This window comes from Melopsittacus undulatus, chromosome 3 (assembly GCF_012275295.1).
Source record: "Melopsittacus undulatus isolate bMelUnd1 chromosome 3, bMelUnd1.mat.Z, whole genome shotgun sequence".
In the NCBI taxonomy this organism is placed as follows: domain Eukaryota; kingdom Metazoa; phylum Chordata; class Aves; order Psittaciformes; family Psittaculidae; genus Melopsittacus; species Melopsittacus undulatus.
In genome coordinates, this window is record NC_047529.1 from 2,173,479 (window position 1) to 2,198,985 (window position 25,507).

At 42.7% G+C, this 25,507-nt stretch overlaps 1 protein-coding gene across 1 annotated transcript in view; it reads right to left on the reverse strand.

Moving 5' to 3' along the window:
• Nucleotides 1-19,460, reverse strand: part of EFEMP1 (EGF containing fibulin extracellular matrix protein 1) — a 50,480-nt gene extending 31,020 nt beyond the window's left edge. The window contains exons 1-4 of the mRNA XM_005144009.3: nucleotides 19,324-19,460; nucleotides 18,980-19,068; nucleotides 16,105-16,153; nucleotides 15,666-15,926 (exon numbers count right to left, since the gene is read on the reverse strand). Coding sequence (XP_005144066.1) covers nucleotides 15,666-15,926; nucleotides 16,105-16,153; nucleotides 18,980-19,060 — 391 coding nt within the window. The 5' untranslated portion in view covers nucleotides 19,061-19,068; nucleotides 19,324-19,460. The remainder of the gene's footprint in view (nucleotides 1-15,665; nucleotides 15,927-16,104; nucleotides 16,154-18,979; nucleotides 19,069-19,323) is intronic.
• Between the last annotated feature and the right edge of the window lie 6,047 nt (nucleotides 19,461-25,507).

Genomic DNA, 25,507 nt, shown 5'->3' on the forward strand with positions numbered 1-25,507 from the left:
ACTCACGTTGCAATGCTGCTAATTGTATAGTAATTTCTCCAGGAGCACAGTGTGAATTGCTGTCTTCAGTCACTTTTTGGCACTTGCTGCCAGTTGAAGTAAAGAGGAGGAGAGAATAAAGAATGAAGCAGATACAGAAATGACGTGAAGAGTATCTAAAAGGGACAGTGCTATTAGATGTGGGACCAGATGGATACTCAGCACAATCAGCTGCAAACTCTCCCAGCAATGCAACTGCAAGCTGAGTAAACAGCACCATTCCTTCAGATCAAGGCTACTCCCTCCTATCCTTCCAAGCATTTCCTACCCACCCGTGAGTAGGATTAGTCTGTGCTTGGTATTACAGGCTTGCTCTGGCAAGTATTTTAGTGAGGCTCTTTAAAATTCCTAGCAACAAGGTGAAGGATTAATTCATTCCTATTCAGGATAGCATTTGGGAATTGTGTAAATTTAGGTGCATGCAAAGGTGTCAGTGGAATTGCTGGGACCCAAATGTGCTCTAAATGCTGGAACACAACTGTGTCTTAATATGATACCTCAAAGTATAAACAGTGGGTTTGCTTATTAAAATCAGTCTTGATATACTTTCAGTACTTTAAGAAGTTTGGTGGGCATTAGGTATGAATAAATCCTTGCATTTATTCAGAGCTTTGTATGTTACATAGCAAAGACACCAGCCAGTGAAACTTTATGTTCTCCTGTTTTTTTCCTAGCTTGTGGATACACATTGATATTCCTGTTTGTTTTTTCCAAACTGAAACTGAGATTCTCTTGTAGCAAGAGTTGGATCATGGGAAGCTGGGAATGACAATCAGCTTCTCCCTAGTTTGCACACCCTGAACGTGTTTGCATTCAAAACTAGAGCTGCCCCAGGATTGTGTTCCTTTCACTTATGGAAAGCACTTCCTCACCTTCATCTTTAGTAAGAAAACATACCCATTTTTCCCACAAATGCAGTAGTTTTGTACAATTTTCTGTTCTGAAAAGTACAGTAAGAAATAGTCTTGGCAGGAGGTAAAAACCCCAAATGGGTATTTATAATATTAATATAAATTTAATATAATATCAATATAATCTTGTTGAAGAAAATCAAGGAGTGCAAGCCAAATATTTGGAAGTACAAGCCTGGGAGGTTTTCTCAGGTGAGCTTTTTCACTGCATCTGTGCATACAGAGCCTTGCAGAAGGAAGCTTTCCCCAGTGACTGACAGCCTCTCTGTGCTGCAGCCAAACGAAAGAATAAGTAAGTCTAAATAGTTTGACAGGTAGAATTGAGGGATTGATGCAAACCAGCTACAAGTATAATGAAAAACAAAGGGGGAAAAACAATCTGTATCTTTAACACATCTCTCTTGTTTGACTTTATCAATCCAGGGTGAACTGAGAGGAAATATTCTGACTGGATACATGGAAAAACCTCTTTCACCATTAATGCAGCCAAGAAGTGGAACAGGCTGCCCAGAAAGGTTGTGCCCTCTCCATCCACAGTGGTTTTCAAGCCCTGACTTCATAAACCTCCTGGTCCAAAGGTCTGATGACCTCTAATCTCAGAGCTGACCCTGCTTTGAGCAGAGCATTGGACTAGAGACCTCCTGAGCTGCCTTCTCACCTGCATCGTTCTATGATGTTGTAAATACACTCTAAGCTATTAACCAGGAGGGGAACTACCTTTCTACCCTCTGGCTTTTTAGATAGTGTTCTTCAGGCAGTAGTTGAGTCAAGTGAGGTTTCTGATTGGAACATTTATGGAGGCTGAGTCACAACACTTATTTTTATGCAACCTAAGCACCAAAGTAAATAAATGCAGGACAGATGTGAACTGAGAGGGGAAAAAAAAACCCTGTAAAGAAGCCATTTGGTCATCCCTGGGCTAAGTTGTGAAATTAGTGCTAAGAATAGTTAACAATGGCACATAAGCATTTAATTTCTCAAATTAAGGACAAATGATAGGAATGGAAAAACCTGCGTATTATCATCCCAGTTTTTAAGGGCTGTTGTCTACCCAGCCCATCCCAATCACTTCCCAGCGGAACAGTAATGCTGTCTTGAATCTGAACTTGTGTGACAGAGACAGTGCTGGAACTTCATGCCATAAAGCTGGAGTGCGTGAGAGCTGGGGCATTGCGTGAGCTTCTGCGGTGTTCTGCAGTGATGGCCTCCAGTTGATCCAGGCAGATCCCACGGCTGTCCCGCTTGGAATGTTACAGCCAAATTAAAACAATGTTTTTGTGTCGCCTTTTTTGCTGGGTTTCATATTTTTAGACACTCAGAATCATTCTTTCTGGCTGAACCCCCCAAACGGCCATTCAGTCAGTGCAAATCCCAATTGGTCCCTTTGGTCTCTTTAATACTTTGCTTTCAGCCTACTGATCATAGCTGTTGGAGGAGTGTGACTCCACCCTGAGGACAAGGCGCTGTGAAATGGCTCCTTAGCCCCTGTTTGGTCACAGATGAGGCATGTGTATGGAGCCCCCGGGGCTCCCACAGCATCCACGAGCCAGAATTTGCTGAGGCCAGTTTTTGGCGAGCTTGGACATGACAGATACTAAAACAAAGAATCAAATGCAAAGAATGCTATAAGCTGCTGCTGCTGCTGCTTTAGTCCCAAATACAGCACAAAACACAGCAATAGTGTTGTGGAAAGCGTGTACTTGTTAAAGTATGGAAACCCAGATTTCCTTCTCCAGGCACATGTTTTCCAGGATGGAGCCTAAGTCAGGACCCTGAAAGCTGTGGTAGCACAAAAGGATGGCAGTGAATTGCGGTATTGCATGCTCTTCATACTATCATAGAATGGTTTGGGTTGGAAAGGACCTTAAGATCATCCAGTTCCAGCACCCCCACCATGGGCAGGGACACCTCACACTAAACCAGGGCACCCAAGGCTCTGTCCAACCTGGCCTTGAACACCTACAATAACAAACTGTGATTCCCATGATGAAAATGTTCTGACATTAAGTCCTGGTTTCTTTTCCACATAGCAGTGTTTTAAAGGCAGTTGAGAGCTGACAATCAGATCAGATTGTTCGTACATCACTTTGCCAGAGTTACTGAAACTTCTGCCTGAAATTTCCCAATGGTTTAAACTTTCAATGAAACTTTACTGGTTTGTGCTCTCTAAAACCAGCATCAACCTTCTGTAGCATGCAGAGTGGGGAATGGTTCCACTGCAGCACTGAACATCTGATGTCCACCAGATGGATTAATGAAAGCTTTGGGGAATTCATGCTCAATCACAGGTTGTAGCAGTCAACAAGTGCAGAAAGATGGAAAATTGAACTCAGTATGCTTTGTCAAATCAGGCAGTATGTGATACCTCAGAAGGGGACAGATATTGCCAGTCCACTTTCTTACAATTACCCTCATCATGGAATCATAGAATGGTTTGGGTTGGAAAGGACCTTAAGATCATCCAGTTCCAACTCCTTGCAATGGGCAAGGACATCTTCCACTAGACTGTGTCACCCAAGGCTCTGTCCAGCTTGGCTTTAAACACTGCCAGGGATGGCGCATTCAATGCTTCTATGGGCACCCTGTGCCAGCGACTCAGCACCCTCACAGTAAAGAACTTCTTCCTTATATCTAACCTGAACTTCCTCTGTTTCAGTTTGAACCCATCACCCCTTGTCCTATCACTACAGTCCCTGATGAAGGGCCGCTCTCCAACATCCTGACATTCATTAATAATTACAGACTGCCCTAAACATATCAATCAGGTTTGCTACTCTTTAACTTCTGGTCTCACTGTATAGAATGTCTAGACTTCTGTTTAACAAGGTTCTTCACTTGTTGGCTTTGCTGATACCATCTAGCAGTGAGTTCAGGAAGCACTCCCTTTCCTGGGGTTCTCTGCACCTTTCAGCATCATAAATGAAGCTTTGAATTGTGTTTCAAAGTGGGAAACAGCAGCTGCAAACCTGCTTTCTCCAACCCTTCCATTATGTCAGTGTGGTTTTGCCACACATCTTTCCCCTCAGTTGTTAAATCTCTCCTCACCCCCCAACTGCTGCTTCCTCCTGCTGTGAGCTGCTCCTCTTTTACAATATCCCCCTTGAACCAGGCTGAGGAGACACAAACAGCCCCACTCTGAGCTGTTTCATAGGTAAGAAAGCCCAGCAAGTGAAGTGTTTGTGCATGAGGAAGAGCTCCGGCTGCTCCGCTTGCTGGGGAATCCCCCAGGAAGCTTGTGGAGGGTGGAGAAAGCGGAGACAAGATCAAGACTGGAGCTCTGAAGCTGTGCTTAGGGGAAGAGGCTGAGGGTGTTCGAGGGTGTTGCTGGGTGGATCTCCTTGGCTCGTGGCTGGGTTTGGCTTTATTACATGGCTGTGCTTTCAATTTATTTCAAAGGTGCCTGGAGCCTTATAAATCTGCATACATAGTAAGGCAGAGATTCTCTTCGTGGTGAATACTGAAATCTGAGTGTAATCATGATGGAGAGAAGGTTTTGATTTAAATACATAATGAGGCAGCCTTTGCATAAAAATATCTTGTAGAAATGGGGATTTGTCCCTTTTTTAGGCACACAGAACCACAGTTTCTAGTAGAGGAATACTTGGAACACACACAATAGCAAAAGCAGCTCCATCCTCAAAACCATCATTTTCCACATGCCTAATAAGAGATTGAAACTCATGAATATATTTTCTGGATTGTTTAAATTTGTTTAAATAATGGTCAAACAGTGTTTTTGATGGGGAAAATGGGTGGTTTTCTCCTGCACCCACTTTCTGAAGTGCACAAACCACATAAGGATGGTTATAATTCTCCCAAGATCAGGCTCATTTGAGTAATGCACACATCTAACACCAGCAGCCCAAGAGGTGCTCAACCAGTGCAATGGTGTTGACTTGACTTCCGCAGGAGACATTCAAGGCTGGATGTGGTTCTGGGCAATCTGATCTAGTTGAAGATGTCCCTGCTTATTGCAGGGAGGTTGGACTAGATGAGGTTTGGAGGTCCCTTCCAACCCAAACCATTCTATGATTCTATGATTTTTATCTGCCTATATAGTACCTTCTGCACTAGGTAAAAAGTACTGAGCCTAAAACACTGGCAATATCTCAGGGTCTTTGGAACCACTTTGAACTTCTTTTCTACTCAAGGAGCAAGCTGGAAAATGGACCCAGCTGGAAGAAGGATCTGTCTTGATCCTTTATGTTAAGCCAGATAAGATTGAAGAAGATCTAGATGGCAGAGTAAATACAAGCAGGATGACTTCAGATAAGAATGAGCTTTTATATTACCCCTGGAAATGACATTTGGATTCTGCACTCTTTTCTGATCCATCTCCAACAACTTTTGGGAGATATGAAGTAAGGAAGGTATCTTCACAGCCTACAAGGGCAGATATGTGGGGGTTCCACAACATTGCTTCTTTCTGATGTGACCGTGCACTAACCGCAACACTGCCCATTGAAATATTGCTGCTTTTAACTAGCCCTAAGCATGACAGGCAGTACATTGTGTTTCTGGTTCACCTTTATCATCTAAAAGTTATGTAGAGAACTTGTTCCTGATAAGAAAGTCTCTTGAGAACAAAGTAATCCACTGACAAAGTGCTTTAAATACAAGATATAAAAGTACAAGTAAGATGTTTTGATGCAGGTGCAGAGCAAAACTGTTTCAAATTTGATGTAGAATTCAGTATTTTTAAGACACTCCATAATATCTATTTCTTGAAATGATGCTGTCTTTATCAACTTAGGTGAACCTGCTCCCAATCCTGAACTGTATTTGCTGCTTCTAAATGTGTATTTGATTCCATCTCTTTTCTAGTGCAGCCCAGGTACCCCAAAATCTCCATGGAGTAAGTCAGGACAAGAAAGAGATTGCTTTTTCCATCTTTCTGATCAAGATAGGTCAAAAGGCAGCTAAAATCACAGCTAAATCTCTGCTCACTTTGCCATGTTTTCTTCCTTTCCTCTGTGCCAGTCCCTTATTAAATGTTCGCTTATTTGCACCTCTTTTAAACCATACAGAAAACTGTTACACCTCAAAAATCCTTGCATTTTCCAATCCTAACTACTTCTGCTAGAACAGGCAGCTGTTACAGTAGTGATGATGATGCTAAGAGATATGCCATAATTGATATTACTGTTTCTCTGGCATTATGGTATATTTTCATGTCATAATTTGTCTTATTTCCCCCACACTGGATTTCTTTAACTCTGGTGAATTTTAAGTATTGAAACCCAACCTTCAGTCTTTGTACAAATGCCACTTTTACACAGCAATCTGACTCGAAGTTCTTTTGGTGCAAGTTACAGCTGAGAGTGGAATTTAGGTGTCAGTAGTCTCTAAGTAGATGAGGTTATTTACTCAGAGGCCAGCAGAAGGCCAGTTCTCCTTTATAAACACCATCTTTTTGGCAGTAAAAATTCATGGGTAGACAGTGATAGATTACTTTGAAAACTCAGGCTGAAGATTTTCCTGGTGTTGATGGACAAAACCCATTCCCGAAGCCATTCAGGCTGGAACCTTTCAAATCACTGTACTGGATGTTGTTTTCACTACCCATTGAGGGCTGACTGCACACATTATGACCAGTTACCTGTTAACAGAAATCCCACCCATGCAGGCATATGGGTATATATATCCTTGAACAAGTTCTGTTTGTACTCAGGAAACCACACAGAACATCCACTCAGGCGTGGACCAAACACGCTCAAGTGCAACATCAGATTTGCTTCATCATGTCATCCTGGGTCATGACTAGACTAAAGTTTCCTTCAGATTAAATTCAGCTTGTAAAGGAAAGCTCAGCTGTGTCTTTTCCCTTTCAGAACGGATTTAAACAGGCTTAAAAGATACTGAGATATGGCTACTCAGAGGTGTGATTCTTTAATCTGGAGTTAGTAAAGACAGATTCAAAGCTTCCCAAAGAAATGTCTCTACCTAGGAGATAGATACACCTTCATACACTGAATCCTTTATCATCCCATTTCTGTATTTTACTTGTGGCTAGACATTCAGTCATCACCATTATCCTTGACCAAGCAAGTACTATTTTGCCCACTCTCTGAAAACTTGTGTTCTGACATTAAGAAACGAAAACAAGAAAGCTGAGTAATAAGAACCCCAAAGATCCCAAAATCCCAACCAACTCCTCCCCCAAGCCCAAAGAAACAAAACCCCACCACCTAACTGCAGCATAGTTCTGGGGCATTTTTCAGGCAGAAGTTACTTATTTAAGGTATTTGATAACAGCATCAGATAAGTGCCTAGTGCATCTCTAGTTCTAAAAATGTTGGATTATACTATTGGGACACATTATGCCAGAAAATGTCTAATTCCTTTGTGGGTGTGAAAAACCTTTTCTTAGCACTGTAGCTTCTAAAGGTGCGTGTCACACATGTTGTTTGCTTAGTAACTTTTTCAGCTTCAAAGCAACAGGCTTTACCATATAATTACACATAACAAAGATGAGATTTCTCTATACTTACAACAGAACCAACTTTTAACATGATTTCAGGTCAACAAATAAAACACAAGTGTGAATGAGCATAGAAGGTATTTATAGTAACTACATGTATGCTGAGCTACATGTAATTGCCAAACTCTCTTGCATTCTTAGTAAAGTTAAAATGTCAATGAAAGAAGGTACAAGCAGGATTCTTCTGCATTTAATATGTTCTTTCAAGTTAAGTTTTGCTGTATATTGAATTATGGCAGAGAGCTTTCTCTCCAAAACTAATGCTACCTGGTTGCTACAAAACCCCAAATGTAACACTTTAAAGATGAAACCAGATAGAATCTCTGTGGAATTTCATGGTTTTTATCCATGACCTATATATGGCTGATTACCTTTCAATATATTCTTGTCACATGCAGAGAGAAGAGGTCTTAACAGCCAAGTTCAGATCCTTCAAGCAGGTGGACAGAAGCAATTTTGGCAGGTATGTGGTGAACTTCTCTTTGATAAGAACCCTTCAGCTGAAAGGATGCTTAAATCTTGTCTGAATTATTACAAAACATGCATAAATGGTGATAGTCCAGAAAAGAAATAGCTTAAAAAGAACCACAGAAGGAAGATGAGAGTTAAGTTTTCTGTAAGTATAATGAAAGGAGACAGCCAAGATCAACTTGTATGAAACCAAGCTTAAACACAGGTAATGGTGGACACTGGTTCACTTGGCTATAGTGCAGGAGATACTCTTCCTTAAAGATATGCAAAAGAACATAAACATCACTAAGTACTGTGTGCTACAGTGCAGAATCAAACAGACCACTTCTGTATTTGTGGGAAGCTTTGTTCTGCCTGTAGGACTATTTGGCACAGACAGAAAGGCAAAAAGAAACAGTAGCTATCATCTTCCTTTGCTAGCATGAGAAAGAAATGAAGCAAATCACTTGGAAAGAGAATAAAATGAGGAAAATAACAGTTTTGAACTTCAGCTCTTGAACTAGTTTTCTAGTTTGCTAAATTAGTGCATGACCAGTGGAGATGCTTAAGAAATGTCTTGGATATTTAGGAACTGTATGTCTGTAATGCTGAGATCCTTCAGAAACGTTCTAGGATTAGAAAAGATGCCTTGGTAACACAAACTTCAAAAATGAAAGTAAAACACAGTTAAGAGCTTGTTCGTTTTGTATTAAATAATCTGAATCAGGTTTGAAAACAGAGCAAGAAGTGTTGGATGAGAGGAAATTACCTTGAGCAAACAATAGGAGAAAAGAGGAACACCCAACCTTCCTCAGCAGGCTCAAGAGCTGTAATGCAGTAGTAGCCCATGATGAACTAACTGCAGACCAGCTCACAACAAACACATTGAGAACATTGCTGTAATTCTTTCATGGAAGTGTAGGAGAAGGAGTCTATCCACAAAATGGCAATTGTATCACTATAAAATTATCCAAGGAAGGTGGTAAAAGAGACTGCCAGGGTGCTCTCACTCTGCTGTTATTGCTAGGGAAAGCTTGGTATCAGTGCAATGCTGTTAACCACAATTCATTGACAGCAGGTATTGAAACAGGGAACTGAAGCCAGCTCGTGCTCCCACAAGTCAAGTTTTAAGCTCTTTGATGATATCGAATGCAACAGATGACAGCTATAGCTCCTTGTAGGGTTTGCTGACTTCTAGGATGCTTGTGTCAGTGTTTGCAACAGAGACAGGGAATTCCATGAAGAGAGATATAAATACTCTGTGCCTTTTAATGAGGTGCCAAGTATACTGGGATGCCCAGTCAGGATCAAGACATAAGCACATTCTTCTCCTTTGCTATCTGGTGTTATTCCTGACTACATCATGAAAAAGACCTCCAGCTTAGGGAGTGAGATTCTGAAGGAGGACAGATGGCTGAAGGTTTGGACTTTCTTCAGGCCTACTGAATGCATTTACTATGTTCAGCCTGTCAAAACATTAGCCTCATTAGAGCTACTAAGCAAACAGGCTTTCCACAATCAACAAATCAACCCCCAAAGCGTGACAGTCAATGGGACTACTGCACAATCCCATTTGTCTTGAGGAAGAAGCCATGAGAACTGCTAATGAGTTTACTTAAACTTCAAGTCTAGATTAGGCTTGCCTGGATAATCACAGTTCAGGAAGCTGAGGTAAATACAACTTTCAGAAGCTTGCCTCGATCTCAGTGTGGTTAGCATATGGTATGAATCTTGAGCTGCAACGTCCTGAGCATATTCCTGCAGGGGTCAGGAGAATGGAAAAGCAGTAAGGAACTCAGGGAAGTAAAGCAGCTGCTAGTATTTATGCTTGTGATGGATGTTCACCGTAAAATGGTCAGACAGAACAGAGAAGATCTATCCAAGGTCTTGACATGACACTCACAGCTGTGCAAATAGCACAGATGGGGAGATGATTCAGAGTGGCCAAAGTTTTTAAAATGCCCCAAAACAGGCCCTAAGGCCCTCAAAACAAGATGAGGTTTTGTGACCTCCCTTCAGGTCCCTCAAGACTATTAAAGAGATGCTCCAGAAAGGGCTCTTTGCAGCAAAAGGCAGCAGTTTCACACATTAACAGCTTGAACAATTGGTTCAGGATGGGCTGATGAATGATGATCTCTGCAGGATGCACCCAAATGTATGAGGAATTAATTGGCATCTATGAACACTCAGTACCAAGAGCTGTGAATTGTTGGTTTGTGGTGGATTCTCTTAGACCTGCAAAATTCCTATGGCTTTTCCCAGTAATTACTATTCAAAGGGCATGGTCAGTCTCTGAAGGTGGCTACTGCTGGCCACAAGTATTCTTCACTTGAAGTACTGCAGCAAACATACATAACTGTGCCCAAGTAAGCACTTTGCTGAATTAACGGAATCCTAAAACAGATAACTAGAGCTTATTTTTCCTACCAAAGCCTCTCTCCCCACCCTATCCTCAAACTCAGCAGGTCTCGTGTTGTTGAGAGTAACACCTCTGGAACTAAACTTGTCACAACTCAGGCTCTTCTAAAAGTACTCCTTAAATACAAGAAGGGGGAAAACTTGGTGCAATATTTCATGAAAGACTCTCCAAAATGTTTCTGGGGCCAGCCTAAGAAATAGGTGTATGTTGGATACCGGAAAGGGACTCTTCATCAGGGACCATAGTGATAGGACAAGGGATGATGGGTTCAAACTGAAACAGGGGAAGTTCAGGTTAGATATAAAGTAGTTCTTTACTGTAAGGATGGTGAGGCACTGGAATGGGTTGCCCAAAGAAGTGGTAAATGCTCCATCCCTGGCAGTGTTCAAGGCCAAGTTGGACAGAGCCTCGTGTGACATGGTTTAGTGGGAGATGCCCATGGGAAGGCAATTGGAGTTGGATGACCTTAGGGTCCTTTCCAATGTTAACCATTCCATGTTTTCCAATGTTAACCATTTCCAGTGCTAACCATTCCATGATTTTAGGTTCTCTCTACATTAGCAAACAGTGTGGGTTTATAAGAGTACAACAGAAGCTGGTGCAGAGGCTCCACTGTCCCAGCACCTACATTTCTGAGAGTCTCTCTAGTCTGGTCCCGGAGCCTGAAGGCTTGTTAGTGCTTGTGTGTATTAGCATCCCTCCTGCAGTGCAGTTCAGGTTTAGTTTCCTCTGGAGGGGATCTGGTTTGCATGTGCCAAGACCTCTCAGTGAGGCACATCAAAGCACATCGAGTGGAGCTCTTTACACCATGCACTTCAGAAGCAGTCTGCACCCAGCCAAGACATCAGTGGTGAGCACCCTGCTTCAGGCATACCGGGTTCTCCAACCTGAACCTGAGGCAGTTCTGCAGAGGGCCAGACTGAATGCACCTGCACTTACTCAGCTTTCATGTCCTTTATGTGCTAGCTGCACATCCCTAACATATATACATATATATAATAGAAAGGGTTTTCTGTATGGAAAGCAAAACATGTATTGCTCACCTTTGCCCCTCCCTCCTTAAAAAAGGAGGAATCTAGAGATGCAGATTTTAGGCTTATTCAACTTATATCACTAACTGTGTTGACTTACTGTAAATAAGTCAACTTAGTGTAAGTAAGTTAACTTCTTAAGGTAAAAGCTAGATAAGTTGCTTGGAAAGCACTGGAAAGCTAAAAAAAGACCATATCAATGAAGAGACCCCTAAAATGATTTTGAGGGGACAAATAACCATAGCATAGAAACCAAGTTAATTCCTTTCCTCTCCCAACAGAGAAGGAAAAAAGCAGCCAACATCCACCAAGTCTAGGCAGAACTATCAGGAGAAAAGCATGTCTCTAAGAAGAGATAAGCTGTCTCCCCCCTGTATTTTACAGTCACAGTAGCACAAAGGGGTTATAAAGAGACCAGAGAAATGCAGGTAGCTGATCCAGCTGAGGAGCAAGGATGTTTGCTTGCTGCTTTGCTTGTATTGCCAATGTGATAGGAAGGCAAGAAAAGAAAGTTCTTTTCCTTCCTCAAGTTTACAGGTTATTTGGTACCTTGGCTTGGTCTTGTTTTCATTCAAGTGTCATTAACATTCTAGGAATGGTTTCCTGCAGACTGGATTTGACAAAATTGAATTAATTGGGTGATTTTCATTTAACTTCAATAGGAGCAGACTCCAATCAGAGAGAGCCTAACAACACACTAGAACTCCAGTTCAACCTTGTATGCAGCCAACAAAGTGCAGCTATTGGGGTCTTTATTAGGCAAAAAGTGGCTGCAAATATTAGCTAACTCAGTAATTTGCTTAAAACCACTTCTTAGTCTGTTTTTTTGCTCTTCCCAGTGGGAATGTTGCTCCCACAATGACAGGTCAGACCATTTAAGTTGCTTTCCTAGAGTGGTGGCAGTTGCCATACTTGGGAGTCTAACTTAGGGCCCAATTTAGCAGCCCTTTAGAGGTAAAGGCAAATTGAGAAGTAACAGTGAAGTGGGAACTGACCATGGGGAGAGAGAGGATTAGTTAAAGTCATAAACTTGGACTTTAAGATACAGTTAAAGTGTTTTAACTTGATGCTGTGTTTTCAAACTCAGGGCTCTGTACATTTTCTATATAAGAGATCTTACTCCAGAATCACCTCTCATCTTTTCATCAGCCTGGGGGTTTCCTGGCATTTACTGCTCACATACAATATTCCTAAGAATTTCCCAGGAAATTTTGGCTACCCACACTTCTGACATCAACACAGTTACACAAGAATGTGTTTCTGATCACTGGTAGTTGTAAAACTGATTTATATCGTAGGAAGCTGAAGTAATTTCTGTGCAATTGTCTTATGCAAGGCACTGTGCTTTGTGATCAGTCTGCATCTGTGCTATTCATAGAGTCACAGAATGGTTTAGGTTGGAAGGGACCTTAAAGCTCATCCAGTTCCAACCCCTTGCCAGGGGCAGGGACACCTTCCACTAGAGCAGCTTGTGCCAAGCCCTATCCAACCTGAATGGGGCTTTCACGTGCTGTGTGGTCTCCAATAAATAACAGCATGTACTGCAGACAGAAAGCTCTCAACAGTGATAAGTATCAGAGTTGTCACTTGTTTTCTTCAGGTCAGAAGTTAAGAAGGTATTAAGTATCTTTTGTAACTCCGGCATATGGCCATGTTTTGGTAGATTAAGAAGTGCAGAGAATCATGTGCCTCGCTGAATGTTTCTCATTCCTGTCAATAGAAATAGGATCCGGCCACACTGCACCATGCTTTTCCAACAGTGGAGCTCAGCGCATCACTGAACCCTCCTAAAGCCCAACAGGAGTAGTGTCATTTAAGCATGTTTATTCCAAACCAACATGTATGTGTTTGGCCTACCATACCCTCCCTATCCAATGCTTAAAAAGGGAGTGGACATCTGTATTAAACAGAAGGCCCCTCATGCTCTCCTATGATGTCAGTAATACAGCTCCTCAGAGCATGTTATTGTTTTAACCAGAGGTCTCCACACTTTCACATTGGTTATAAAATACTTAGTGCTGCTGGACTGGAAGGAAAATGTCATACATCTGCAAACAATTAGAAGGAGCTGGACTTCATATTTGATTTACTAAACAATAAAACAAGCTTAAGTGTGACTATATGTGTAAGTTACACTCCCTAGGAGCCTCAAGCAGTTATCATAGCGCAGTCTTTTAACCATAATTAAATAAATCCACAGTGGGACCATTGCTGATCAAGATTATCTTTTATAAGATATTTTCAGCAGTGCAAAGCATGAAGATCATGAAATTGAACGCATGCTTTAAGTGCTCCAAAAGTCTTTTATCCTTCCTTTCAAGCACACTGTCCACTACCCTTTTTCCAGCTGGAATTCATTCAGTACAATGCATTTCAGCTTTTAAACACTAATATTCCCAGGCTTTCTGCATTTAGATTGAAATTTTGGCATGAGGAAATTAGTAGCAAAACTCTGATTCAGTCAAGCCCAAGATTTCACCATAGTTTGTGTGTCTGAGGGTTTAAAAGTTCTGGTACTATAACAACAGTGAGTTGTTGTTATGAATTAACCAAAGATTTGTGAATTCGATATAAATATTTAGCTGCAAGTTCAGGAAGCCAGAGCATAGAGTAGAGGAATAGTAATGTATCACCACCAATCTTCCCAACAAAACAGAAACCTCAACCAGTTGGTATCCAAGTTAACCCTAACTCTTAACCTTTATTTGGAATGTAAGGTATTGGTACTACATGTTGTTAACCTTTCTTATGCTATCCCCAATTTATATACCTAAAGCCACTGAAGCAAAAGTGATGTTCATGTTTGCTAGCATTACTGGCATTTTTTAGTCAAAGCTGTTGTTACATGCTAAAGTTGAATCATTCACCAGTGAAGATGAGTGCCAGCCACCATAACACAGCATCACCTGAAGGAGGGATTGCCAGATCAAACCCAGGTTTCAGGTTAAACACAGCTTCCTGGTTCTGCTGCTACTTCACTATGTTAAAGTAAGGAAATAAAACCTATTTGCCATCCTTGGCATTGATTTTTCCCTTGATAACCCAAAGTGAATGCTCAGGGTTAAGGGGATCATGGCATTGACCTCCTGTGGTAGGTTCTTGGCTTGACATTCTTGAATTGGAGTGACGGAAATGTTGAACATTAGCAGATAAGCCAGAAATGCAACTCTGAGGCTTTGCCTACAAAAATAACTTAGCCAGCCTCCATGATGATTACTGTGCTTCAGAATGACAGGGAATTTACTTACTAGTGATAAATAACGTTCTGTATACACGGATACCAGGGAGAAAGGAGCTACCACTGTATATTATAGCTTACCCTGATTATAGTCACTCAAGTACTATTTTATATGATTATACTGCTACAGGCCACAAAGTGGAAAAGATGAACCATGGGGTCACGTTTTGCCCTCTGTTTGCACGGGTATCCCACTAACGTGCTTGAAACCCCAGCTTGTGAGCAAGGGGTAGAATCTATCTTTTGTGAAAGGAAACAAAACAGCGGACGAAGCATTTGTTACTTCAGCAAGTAGAAGAGTAAACTATTTATATAAAATAATAAATGAAACAGTCTTAGTTTACAGTAGTGCTTGTGAGGCTGGATCCTGAATGCATACAATTAACATTGCTAATACCCTGAGCATTTTGGCACCGTGTGTGGTGTATGTACACGCAGATGAAAGCTCTTCATTGCCATAGTTTCAAAGGCTGGCTCGATTATGACTGGAAGGAAGCTGGCAGGGTCTGCACAGAGCTACTTCTATAGAGATCAGAAGAGCACAAGCTGTTCAGATGTGTGGTTCCTACTACTTGAGCAATATTCCTCATACATAGTAAAAACACTCTGTTCTTCTGCATTACAGTCTGCTCTATGCAAATGCTCACATAGTGGTCATTTTTTGTTCCATTCAGCATTCATTTACTGAAAATACATAGTTTGGCAAGTCCTTACAAATTGTCTAGAACATGACTTGCTGTGCTGCCTACTTTAGCCAAACACACTGCCTCTCCTGGACATACTTAATTCAACCCAAAGTGTTTGACTGCAGTTGCTTACTTGCATTAAGGGGTTTTTCTTTTGAGGCTCTACAGAGAACAGAACTAATTCTACTCAATACCATGAAATAGATAAACTGCAAGTTCTAGTACCTTGAAATATAACAACATGCATGTATTTTATTTATGCATCTTAAACATCTACACATCCAGTTTGATGGTGCCACAATACATTCTAGTAAATACAAGAGTTCTAGGCTATCACTTTCCAGGTATTCCATTTGCTGTTACATACACTTTGGTCATCCTGAAAGGAAAACACGGGGCAGCTTGCTTACCTTGGCACACGTTGTGATCACTTTGCTCATACCCAGCTGCACACTGGATTTGATGAGTTGGGTTTGGAGGGGCACGATGAGGGTCGGCTGGGGTCCGTCGAATGACGTTGTTTCGACCACTAGTGGATTCTGCTGCTGCTTCTTCTCTCTCATTTACAATAATTTGCGCTGTTCTGGGTAGACAGAGGTATCCTCCATAGTGGTTAACACATTTCATCCCACCTTTACATGCATCTGGGACTATTTCACATTCATCAATATCTGTGGTTAGCAACAACACAAGTCATGCTTTTAACAGGCGAACCTTCTGCAAGAGCCATTAACACAAAGAACACAATGAGACATGCAAGCACACCTCCTTGTCTGAAATAGGGGGGTGCAATGATAATTTGCAAAGACAGACTTGCCATTGGTATTCTTTAAGTATCATTTACTGTACCTTTGCACCGTTGCCTAACAGGATCCCATTCATAGCCATCTGTGCATTGCTAGAGAGAGAAAAAATAAATATTAGGCTACTTGGGATTCCTTATTTTGGAAAAATAATCAAGCTTCAATAAACTCCAAGTTGGACCATAAGGGAAATGCAGTGTTTGCATACCTTGGTAAGCTAGAAAAACAGCTATTGGTACAGCACTGCTGGGCAGGAACAACAAATATATACAGAGAGAGCTTCTATTCTGGGAAGTTCCTGAGATATCATTTGTGGTGAGTAGGTAGGTTTTATTGGGGCTGGGAACAAAGTGGGAAAGCATCACTGCCCCCTTGCCTAGTTTCTATACACTGCTTTAAAGCATAGTTGGCTGAATCCTGGAATAGATGAACCTTTGGATCCAGCTGACCAGTATGGAAACCTTATCCAAAAAAAGCAAGTTTGTCTGAATTTGAGTCTTAGAATAGGGTTGGGAAAGACCTTAAGATCATCTACTTCCAACCCTCCCTGCCTTCCAATGGGTGAACAGCTTTAATTCCCAGTTCACCAGAGGGACTACCAGACCCCTGTGCTCCATCCTCTCCCATTAGCACTCCAGCAATGGGAAAAGATCCCATGGCAGCTGGAAATTCATTCACATGCTTTGCAATCACATGACTCCGGGAGCTGCAGTCGAGGAAGAACAATTTATATTGGGAGACATACAATAAACGGTTAGTTTATAACAGGACTACTTGTATAAATAAGACTTTGCAAAATTCAAACAAGACTATACTCAGTAACTGTTCATATGAATGCAGACTAGTACACTGAGGAAGAATCTTAACTATTCTGCCCTGCAGTTGGGTGGGCATCTTCATTATCCCTCTGCCCCAAACCATTACCTTTTCTAGCTAATTTTAATCACAAGTGACATTTAGAAACTGATTAGCTAAGTATCAAAATGATCCCAACTACAGCAGACACATTTGAAGTATCAATGAATCAACTATGTGGGTTCATACTCATCTTGTGCTGCTCAGGATATTGCTTTAATGGTCCTATAGAAAAAAGAATGTGGTCAGCTAATGTAATTAGTCACAGTCAAGTGAGCTAAATCTTGGTGCAGAGGAACTATACAAGGGACAAATTTGCTCTTCCAATGCCAAGATCCACTTGTTCCATGCACTATCCTCAAGTTATTTTGAGGAACTTGTTACTGACTCAGCAATAGGGTTGAAAATATGTTCTTCTTTTGCAGGTGACACCAGTGATCTGCAGCTTTGGAGGCTTTTACTTCCAAAGGGGTAAGTGCACAGCAAATTATATCACAGTTGTCCATCTCTGATGGGCTGACTGCATGCCGAGTTGACAACACTAAAGTTACTGTAGCTATGAGAATGGAAGCCCAAAGGAAAACAGCTAATTCATGCACTTACTGAATTGCCCAATTCCTGCTAATGCACAACAGAAGTACTGTCTATTTAACTGCAAGGAGCCAAATCCATCTATTATTGCAGCTGAAGGGATAGAAAGGGATAAAAAAGGATTTGGCTCTAAATGAATACAATGCACATGTGAGAAACAGTAGCATCCTAAGAGTAAAATGCCCAAAGGCTAAGGTTTTTTTAAGTAGTATTATATAGTTGGAGTCTGATGATCATTGAAGCACCTAAATGCTAAGACCTCTTTGAAAATGGAGTAGAGGAACCCATATCAGATGTTTCCCATTGGTATTAACAGAAAATGCTACTTAGTTTTGTGAAAAGACCATGTAATAAATGAGCCAAAGCAGGGGGATGGGATCCCTGTGTTAGGCTGGTTTGCAAAAGGTAATTAAATCTGCAGTTTCCACTTATACATATGGACTTACAAAATAATCACAGAAGCTTCTAAATAAAAGTACTCCCAAATCTCTATTGCTTCTAAAGCCCAGTGTTAAAGTGTTTTATGACTGGCTTCTGGATGCTCACTTGAGGCTTCTTTAAGCCCCATCTTCTACACTAAGTTCCAACTCTGCAATATTGACTTGCTTGAGCCATCCCACTGACTTCAGTGGGATTACTTGTATAAAACACAATCTCAGCCTTTGGCTGCAGTTCCCTAACTTTCTGCTTGTGTGGCATTGCACTAATGCCTGTACACATATTCAGAGGTCCACCCATATGAAGCAAGTTGCAGGGATTACGGCTGTAAATCAGATGTGAAAGTGTGGGTTTTTCCCCAGCCCAAGCCGATGTAATTGCCACTCCTTCTACGACATGCATTATGCAAGCCAAAGGCAGAACACAGGCAAATTAGTTCAAAAGAAGCTTTACAAGAAGTGCTTTAAACCTCTTACTCTATCACTTGGTTGCAAGAAAAACCTATTTCCAGTGTCCCGGTGCAAATCTATCAAGCCATGCAAAAGCAGTGCTCAAAACCAGCTCAGAAACGAAGTCCCGTGGTCACTGCAGGGCTCGGATGCTCCATTGAGAGCACCGAGTTCTGAAGCACTTGCGTTTTGTTAAAAGCAGCTTTAAATACCCGAAAGAAAACAGCAAAGAATGTTTGACCTGATTATCTGTCAAATTCCATCCATTTCAGATTCAGCTCCATAGGGACCTTGTCTTGAGGAAAGTGGATTAAACAAATATTAAAGCCTCAGAACGTTCAGTTCATCAGGCTCGGTGCACAGATAGGCTTTCAGAGCAGGCAGTTGTAGCCACTTCTGCTCTATCTTGTCAACTTCAGCTTTAACACTGTTTCGGTGCAGGAACAGCTTATTTTATGGTTAACATCCGAGCCCGAAGAACTTTATATTGCATGCTATACATTGGCAAGGAATTTGGTTTTGCTTAAGGGTCATTTAGCAAAGAATCCCTGCAAAGCAGCGATTACCTCGAGCTCTCTTCAACCTTACCGTGTACGTTATGGTTTCCTCCGTCTCCTGCGAATGCACTGTGATAAGAATGAGAGCAGCCAAGAACATAGCTGTCAACATCGTGAACCCTGCAGAGAAAGGCAGACGAGTGAACGGGGGGAGTCTGTACCGGTCCCACCGACGGGACCGGGTCCTGCCCGGTCCCTACCTGAGTGAGGCTCAGCTCAGCTCCGCTCCGCTGCTTTAGCGGTGCCGGGTGCCGAAGCCATTCTGGTGTACATGCAACGAAGGGGGGACGAGGGGAACCCCACAGAGCGAGAACCCCATCGAGCACCTGCGCTGCCCCACAAACCCACCCCAGGAACCGGAGCACCCCGTGCTACCTGCGGCGGGGCCGGTGCGGACGGCGGCGGTGGCTGCTCCCGGCGGTGCGGTGCGGTACCGTCCGTCCGCTGGCTCCGCTGCGGTGCCGCCCGCCCGCTCGGTCTCGTCTCTTCTCCCCCCCTCCCCGGCCTTCAGCTAAATAGAACCGGCCCCGGCTGCTACCGGAGCCTCCGCTCGCCCCCTACCGGCCCCACGGCGGCCCCAGCGCTCCGCCGGGGCGGAGCGGGCTCGGCACGGCCCTGCCCTGCTGCCCGTAGGGGAGCCCTGAGGCGGGGCAGGTGCGGGGCACGCCGCCATGTTGGGTGCGTGAGGCGGCGGCCTGAGGGGAGCCGTTACCGGGACACCGGAGCCGCGGTGCGGGCAGGACGTGAGGGGAGCGCGGCCATCGCTCTGGGTGCTGTGGGGCGTCGAGGGCTGGCGGCTGTGGAGGAGAGCCATGAGGCGGAGGTGGGAAGGAGGGAAGTGGTGAGGCGATGGTGGTTTACCTGCTATGGATTGCAGTAGGTCGGTGGTAACCTGACTGTTTGTGGTATGGTTGCCCCGAAGCAGGGCTGTGATACCTGGAACACTGAGGTGAGGGGACATCTTGGTCTGTGTAAATGAGCTTCACCATCTCCTTACCTGAGCTCTTGAACTGGCTCATGCTGGGAGCTGGGCTTGCTCCTTGGAGCATGGTTTTGAAAGCCTGTGTAATAAACATATACTTCTAAATTGAGGCTGAATTGTGGCGTTGCAAGCAATAGTATGGAGTGTCCATCCAGCTAGGCAAGGTATTGGAAATTAAATAGCAGGATTGGTGTGTTTTCCTGCCCATTCTGGATCTGGTAAATAAAACCCCAGAGCCCTTCACAGGAATGCCTTTTTTGTTAGACACCATGTAGCTTCAGCAGCCATTACTTTTAAAGGCTACTTTGGCATGTGAAATACACTGTTATTTCCCTACCCAGTGAGAAAGTGAGGATGAAGAGGCATGACAGAGATGTAGAAGCACTCATAGGCAGCATGGTGCCAGGGAGCTCTTTCTACAGAGGGATAAGCAGGATCTTTATTCAGGACCTCAGTTTTGCTTCTAGGGGCACTGTGCTGGCAGTGCAGCTCTCTTCCTATGGCTGAACACGAGTTCTTTACTTAAAGAACCCTTTTACTGCCCTAATGTTGGCCATGAAGAGCCTGGAGAAGCTGAGATCTCCTAAGAAAATGCCATATTAGGTTGCAGACCTCTGGCATTGCTGGCTTAGAGGGTGGCTTTCCTGTATCACCCCTGAAACTCTCAACACCAAATTGTGTTTGATCTTGCATCAGTAAAGCATTAGTTCTGTTTTGGAAGGTCACATTAATTTTGTCTCTGAACCAAACTGCTTCTTTTCTTACCTGTTTTAGAAACAGCCACGTTGGTAGGTTCAGAATACATTGAACAGTATGCTGCCTGTCTTTTTTCTTAGGTAGTTACGAGAGAAGATGGCGTTTTTCCTCTCCCACTGCAGTTTCTGTGCATACAGGTAAGTGGGACTCTAAAATGTAGGACTTACAGTCCACACACCTCACTGGTGACTGAACTGTTGGAACAAGTCCAGAGGAGGCCACGAGGATGCTCAGGGGCTGGAGCACCTCCTGTATGGAGCCAGGCTGAGAAAGTTGGGGCTGTTCAGCCTGGAGAAGAGAAGCTGCATGGAGACCTCAGAGCAGCTTCCAGTGTCTGAAGGGGGCTACAGGGATGCTGGGGAGGGACAATTCATTAGGGTTTGTAATGATAGGACAAGGGGTGATGGGTTCAAACTTAAACAGAGGAAGTTTAGATTGGATTTAAGGAAGAAATTCTTTCCTGTGAGGGTGCTGAGGCACTGGAATGGGTTGCCCAGGGAGGTTGTGAATGCTCCATCCCTGGCAGTGTTCAAGGCCAGGTTGTACGGAGCCTTGGGTGCCATGGTTTAGTTTGAGGTGTCCCTGCCCATGGCAGGGGGGTTGGAACTGGATGATCTTAAGGTCCTTTCCAACCCAAACCATTCTGTGATTCTATGAAGTACAGAAGCAACAAGATGGTATGATAGAGAAAATTTAGGTTGGCTAAGTTTTTAGGACATTTTTCATGCTGGCCTATGTAACAAGTTACCTTTTGATACCTACTCTTCTGCTCCAAAAGAGGTTCCTTTAAAGCCTGTATGTCATTTTTTTCAGATACAACTTTGAAGAGTTAGATTGTCTCTAAGTTATTGACTTCTATTAGTGTAAATCTTCATTTGTGCCCCCTAATGTATTTTGAAATTTGACTGTTTGATGCTTACAGGAAGCAGCACAGACATTTCTAATAATCTAATTCAAATAGTAACATCCATTACTTACATCTACTGACAACAGCACTCGGTGAGTGTTGAATGCATTGCCATATCTGCCATGCAAAGAGGACTGAATTTAACTTGTTGGATCATGGATTAAATCAAAATTTGTCTTAATTTACCACCTAGGGAAACACTGTCTGTGCCACACAACTGCAGTGGGTTGGTCTCACTCTAGAAAAGGAAAAGCAGAGAAGAGCAGAAACATCATTTTGGAGGGTGTATGAAAGCCAGTGAGCATGGATCCTGTACTTGGCTTCAGACATTTGTACATTTGCTGAAGTACCATATTCTGCCAGGGATAGTTCTCAATCCTTTAAATGGAGGTAGTGGACTCAGTTCATGATGTTGTAGCTCAGATATTTCCTACTGAGGCCACTGGAAATTTTACTGATGTAAGATAGCAGGATTTAGACCCTTGGAAACACTGAGAAGGGTGTGAGGTATGTGAATGAGCTGCTCAGCAGCAGAACAACTTATTTACATACCTGAGATGTCTGAAGATGTCATGTAAGAAGCAGTCAAACCATCCATCCTTTCTTGCTGAACATACAACATGGTGTTGCTGAGGCCAACCCTTTGCAGCAGTCACTGACAGTGCTGTCTGTTGAGGCAGTCCTTCAAGGCTGGCCCCTGATTACTTGCTTTTGGCTCCTTCCGCAAATGGTGCACTCTATTCCCTGCTGCTTTAGTGAACTCTCTGTCACATCTCAGTTTTTGCTTTCCTTAAACCCCACAGTTTTCATACATTCTTTAACTCCAATGTGTTTATGACTTAAATGTTCACATTTTTTCTTCCTGGCAGGGCTTGTTGCCACCCCCCATTGTCCTCAAAAACCCAAGGATAGGTAGGCTGGAGGAAGACTGTGTGTGGTTAAAATGTCACTGCACTCCAACTAATTCTGGCTGCTAGAATTGTCCCTGGGGCCCATAGACAGCTGGACATAATTTAGAGCAGGCTGAGATTGATACTAGAGGCAAGCCCGAAAATGAGGAAAACAAAATTGCAGTTTAATCTCTTCTACTCCCAGATCTGACCCCCTTTTCCTGTTTCAAACAGAGCTTGCAAGAACACAAAATGAAGCACACAGAGAATTTAAGCAACTTGTATTTGTCAGCTCAGGGGACTATCATTGTCAATTTAAAATGATTTCTTTTCCCGAGCATGTCATATCGAGTAACGCTGGAGTTGTCTAAACTAAGAGCTGGAATGGTGGAGATGTTATTTTCCTGTTGGACTCACAGGAATTCTCGAACATAAATTATTTTGATAACATGACAGGCTGCCTCTCTGCCACACTGCCTGCAAATGTCAAAATGTTTTCCACATTTCAACTTGGAAATGACATAGTGTTGGTGAAGGATAAATTGTGAAGATTATGTACCTGACTTTATTGCTGATTAAATATGACAAATGTTGGAACTTTTATTTGAGGTTAAGATTTTGCGAGTTTATTTACCTTCAAGGGAGGTACTTCCAGCGTATTGCATGTGGTGTGAGGTGTTACTATACTGCAGACTTCGTTTGAAAGAACTGTGTTCAGCAGATTCCTCTCACCTTTCACAGAAAGCTAACAGTGAGAGGTAAAAATGTGTCAAATCAGTTTCTGATCATAGACATTGAAATGACAAGAAGTTAAAAAGGACCAAAATGTCAGAAGCAAAGGAGATAGAACATAATCCCTCCTTCTTAAGCCTCTCATTAAAATGAAATATATGTTTGTTGTTATTATTTGTTTGCTGCCTTGTATTACCGTAGTGTGATACATGGGTGATACAAACACATCATCAAAGAAAACTCCTGCCCCATAATTCTTGCAGTTTGGTAAGGAAAAAATACACAAAGGTTGGATTAGGAAATTTAGTAGTCTGAAATTTCCACCTTTATTTCACTCAGGTTATCTCCTGTACACAAGCTCTTGCATGAGTTCTCTTGTGCTGAGGCCTTTGGCTAACTTAGGCTAACCTGTGATTTCATTTCCAAGTGCTGAACAATGCTCTGAGGATATTCAAGTCCAATGTTGCTGCCATTTTTAATTTGAACTTTTCCTAAAGAAGCAGCATGTGGTTTGTGTGCAATTTCTCAAGCATGCAGTTTGCTTTGCTGCTGCAATTTATAGGGATGTGATCTTACATTCTGTATACGTCTGTAAACTCCAGCAGATATTGGAATGCCCAGAGAATGGGGTGATTGTGTTTGTACCAGAGTCCTTCGACAGTGGAAACAAATGCAAGTGAGAGCGAGTGAATGAGGAAGGCATCTCCCCAGAGTCTGTCCATCTTCCTCTGTTGTGCAGCTATAATAAATCAGTAAATCAGAGGGCTTCAGAAGTGTGAGTTTTATCAGAAAACAACCCAAGAAGGGAGGATGTAATAGTATGGGGAAGTATGGGTCCATTTTACTTTGGATGTGTGGCTCATGACCTCTTGTGTCTTAGGTAGTTCTTCTTTTTCCTGACTGTAAACCACTCCTGTTTGTACTTGTGTGGTGTTCACTTCAGGCTTCCCATTGAAAAATGAAAGAACGTGTTTTACAGGGGTTTTCTCAGTGTTTGCAAGGGCAAAACTTTGACGTCCAACTTAACAAAAGTTTGCTCACAAACTCAGAATGTCTCTTTTCATGGATTAACCATACAGGTCAAGATGTTTAAATGTGGTAAGAGTTTCAGGTATGACAAATTTGGGCCTTAACTTAAATTGCAGCACTATTGCTGTGAAGGTTTTACTTTGTAAAGCAATTGTACTTGGAATTTTAGCAGTCTTCCTATCTACAAAAAGCCTGGAGAGGGGCTTTGGACAAGGGCCTGTAGGGACAGGCCAAGGGGGATGGCTTGAACCTGCCAGAACAGGGGAGACTGAGCTGAGCTCTTAGGCAGAAGCTGTTCCCTGGGAGGGTGCTGAGGCGCTGGCACAGGGTGCCCAGAGAAGCTGTGGCTGCCCCATCCCTGGCAGTGCTCAAGGCCAGGTTGGACACAGGGGCTTGGAGCAGCTGCTCCAGTGGAAGGGGTCCCTGCCCGTGGCAGGGGTTGGAGCTGGAGGAGCTTTAAGGTCCCTTCCAACCCAAATCAGGCTGGGATTCTGTGATTCTATGATCTCTTGCTTGTATGGGTGTTACTAACTCGTTCAGTTGTTTTACTCTGTGTAGCAGCTCTATTCCATTGCCCTCTCTACCAGTGATTTTCCTTTTTCTCATGTCAGAAAAGAGAAACAGCAGACTGGAAATGTGCATCATTAGAGATATGTGGCTTTTATAACACCAGAGTCATTGTTCCTTCTTTCCTTTTCTTCTGGAAGACCAGCATTGCTGCATATAGGGGTTTAATTCTGTTGCTCTAACTGGGATTCAACACATTTGGTTAAAATGAGAATTGTCTAGAACCTATTCACAGGACTACAACCCATCCAAGGAACAGAAAATCGTCCTGATATTCAAAACAGTACCTGGAACATAGAGCTTTCTTCTGGTTCAGCTGTGTCAGTGCAGTTCCTTGCTCTGGCTAAGACGCAAAATAGGAACGCCAGAATTCAGATCCAGTGTTACCCAGAATATGCTAGAGACCATCTTCATCTCATTTTGGCTTGTCGTCAAGCTTTGTGCAAACTATTTAATCTATTTAAGTGTTCACACCGTGTAGGCGAGGCCCTCAGTGATGTGCTTTAGTGATGGTCTTGGCAATCTTGGGGTAGTGGTTGGACTTGATGATCTTAAAGGTCTTGTCCAACCTCAGTGATTCTATGATTCTATTTCTTGGTACACTCTCTGTGAAATGAAGAAAATCTCACAGGGAAGTGAGGTGAATGCATTTACTTTACATATCCAGGATTTCCAGGCTGTTCATTGTCTTAGATA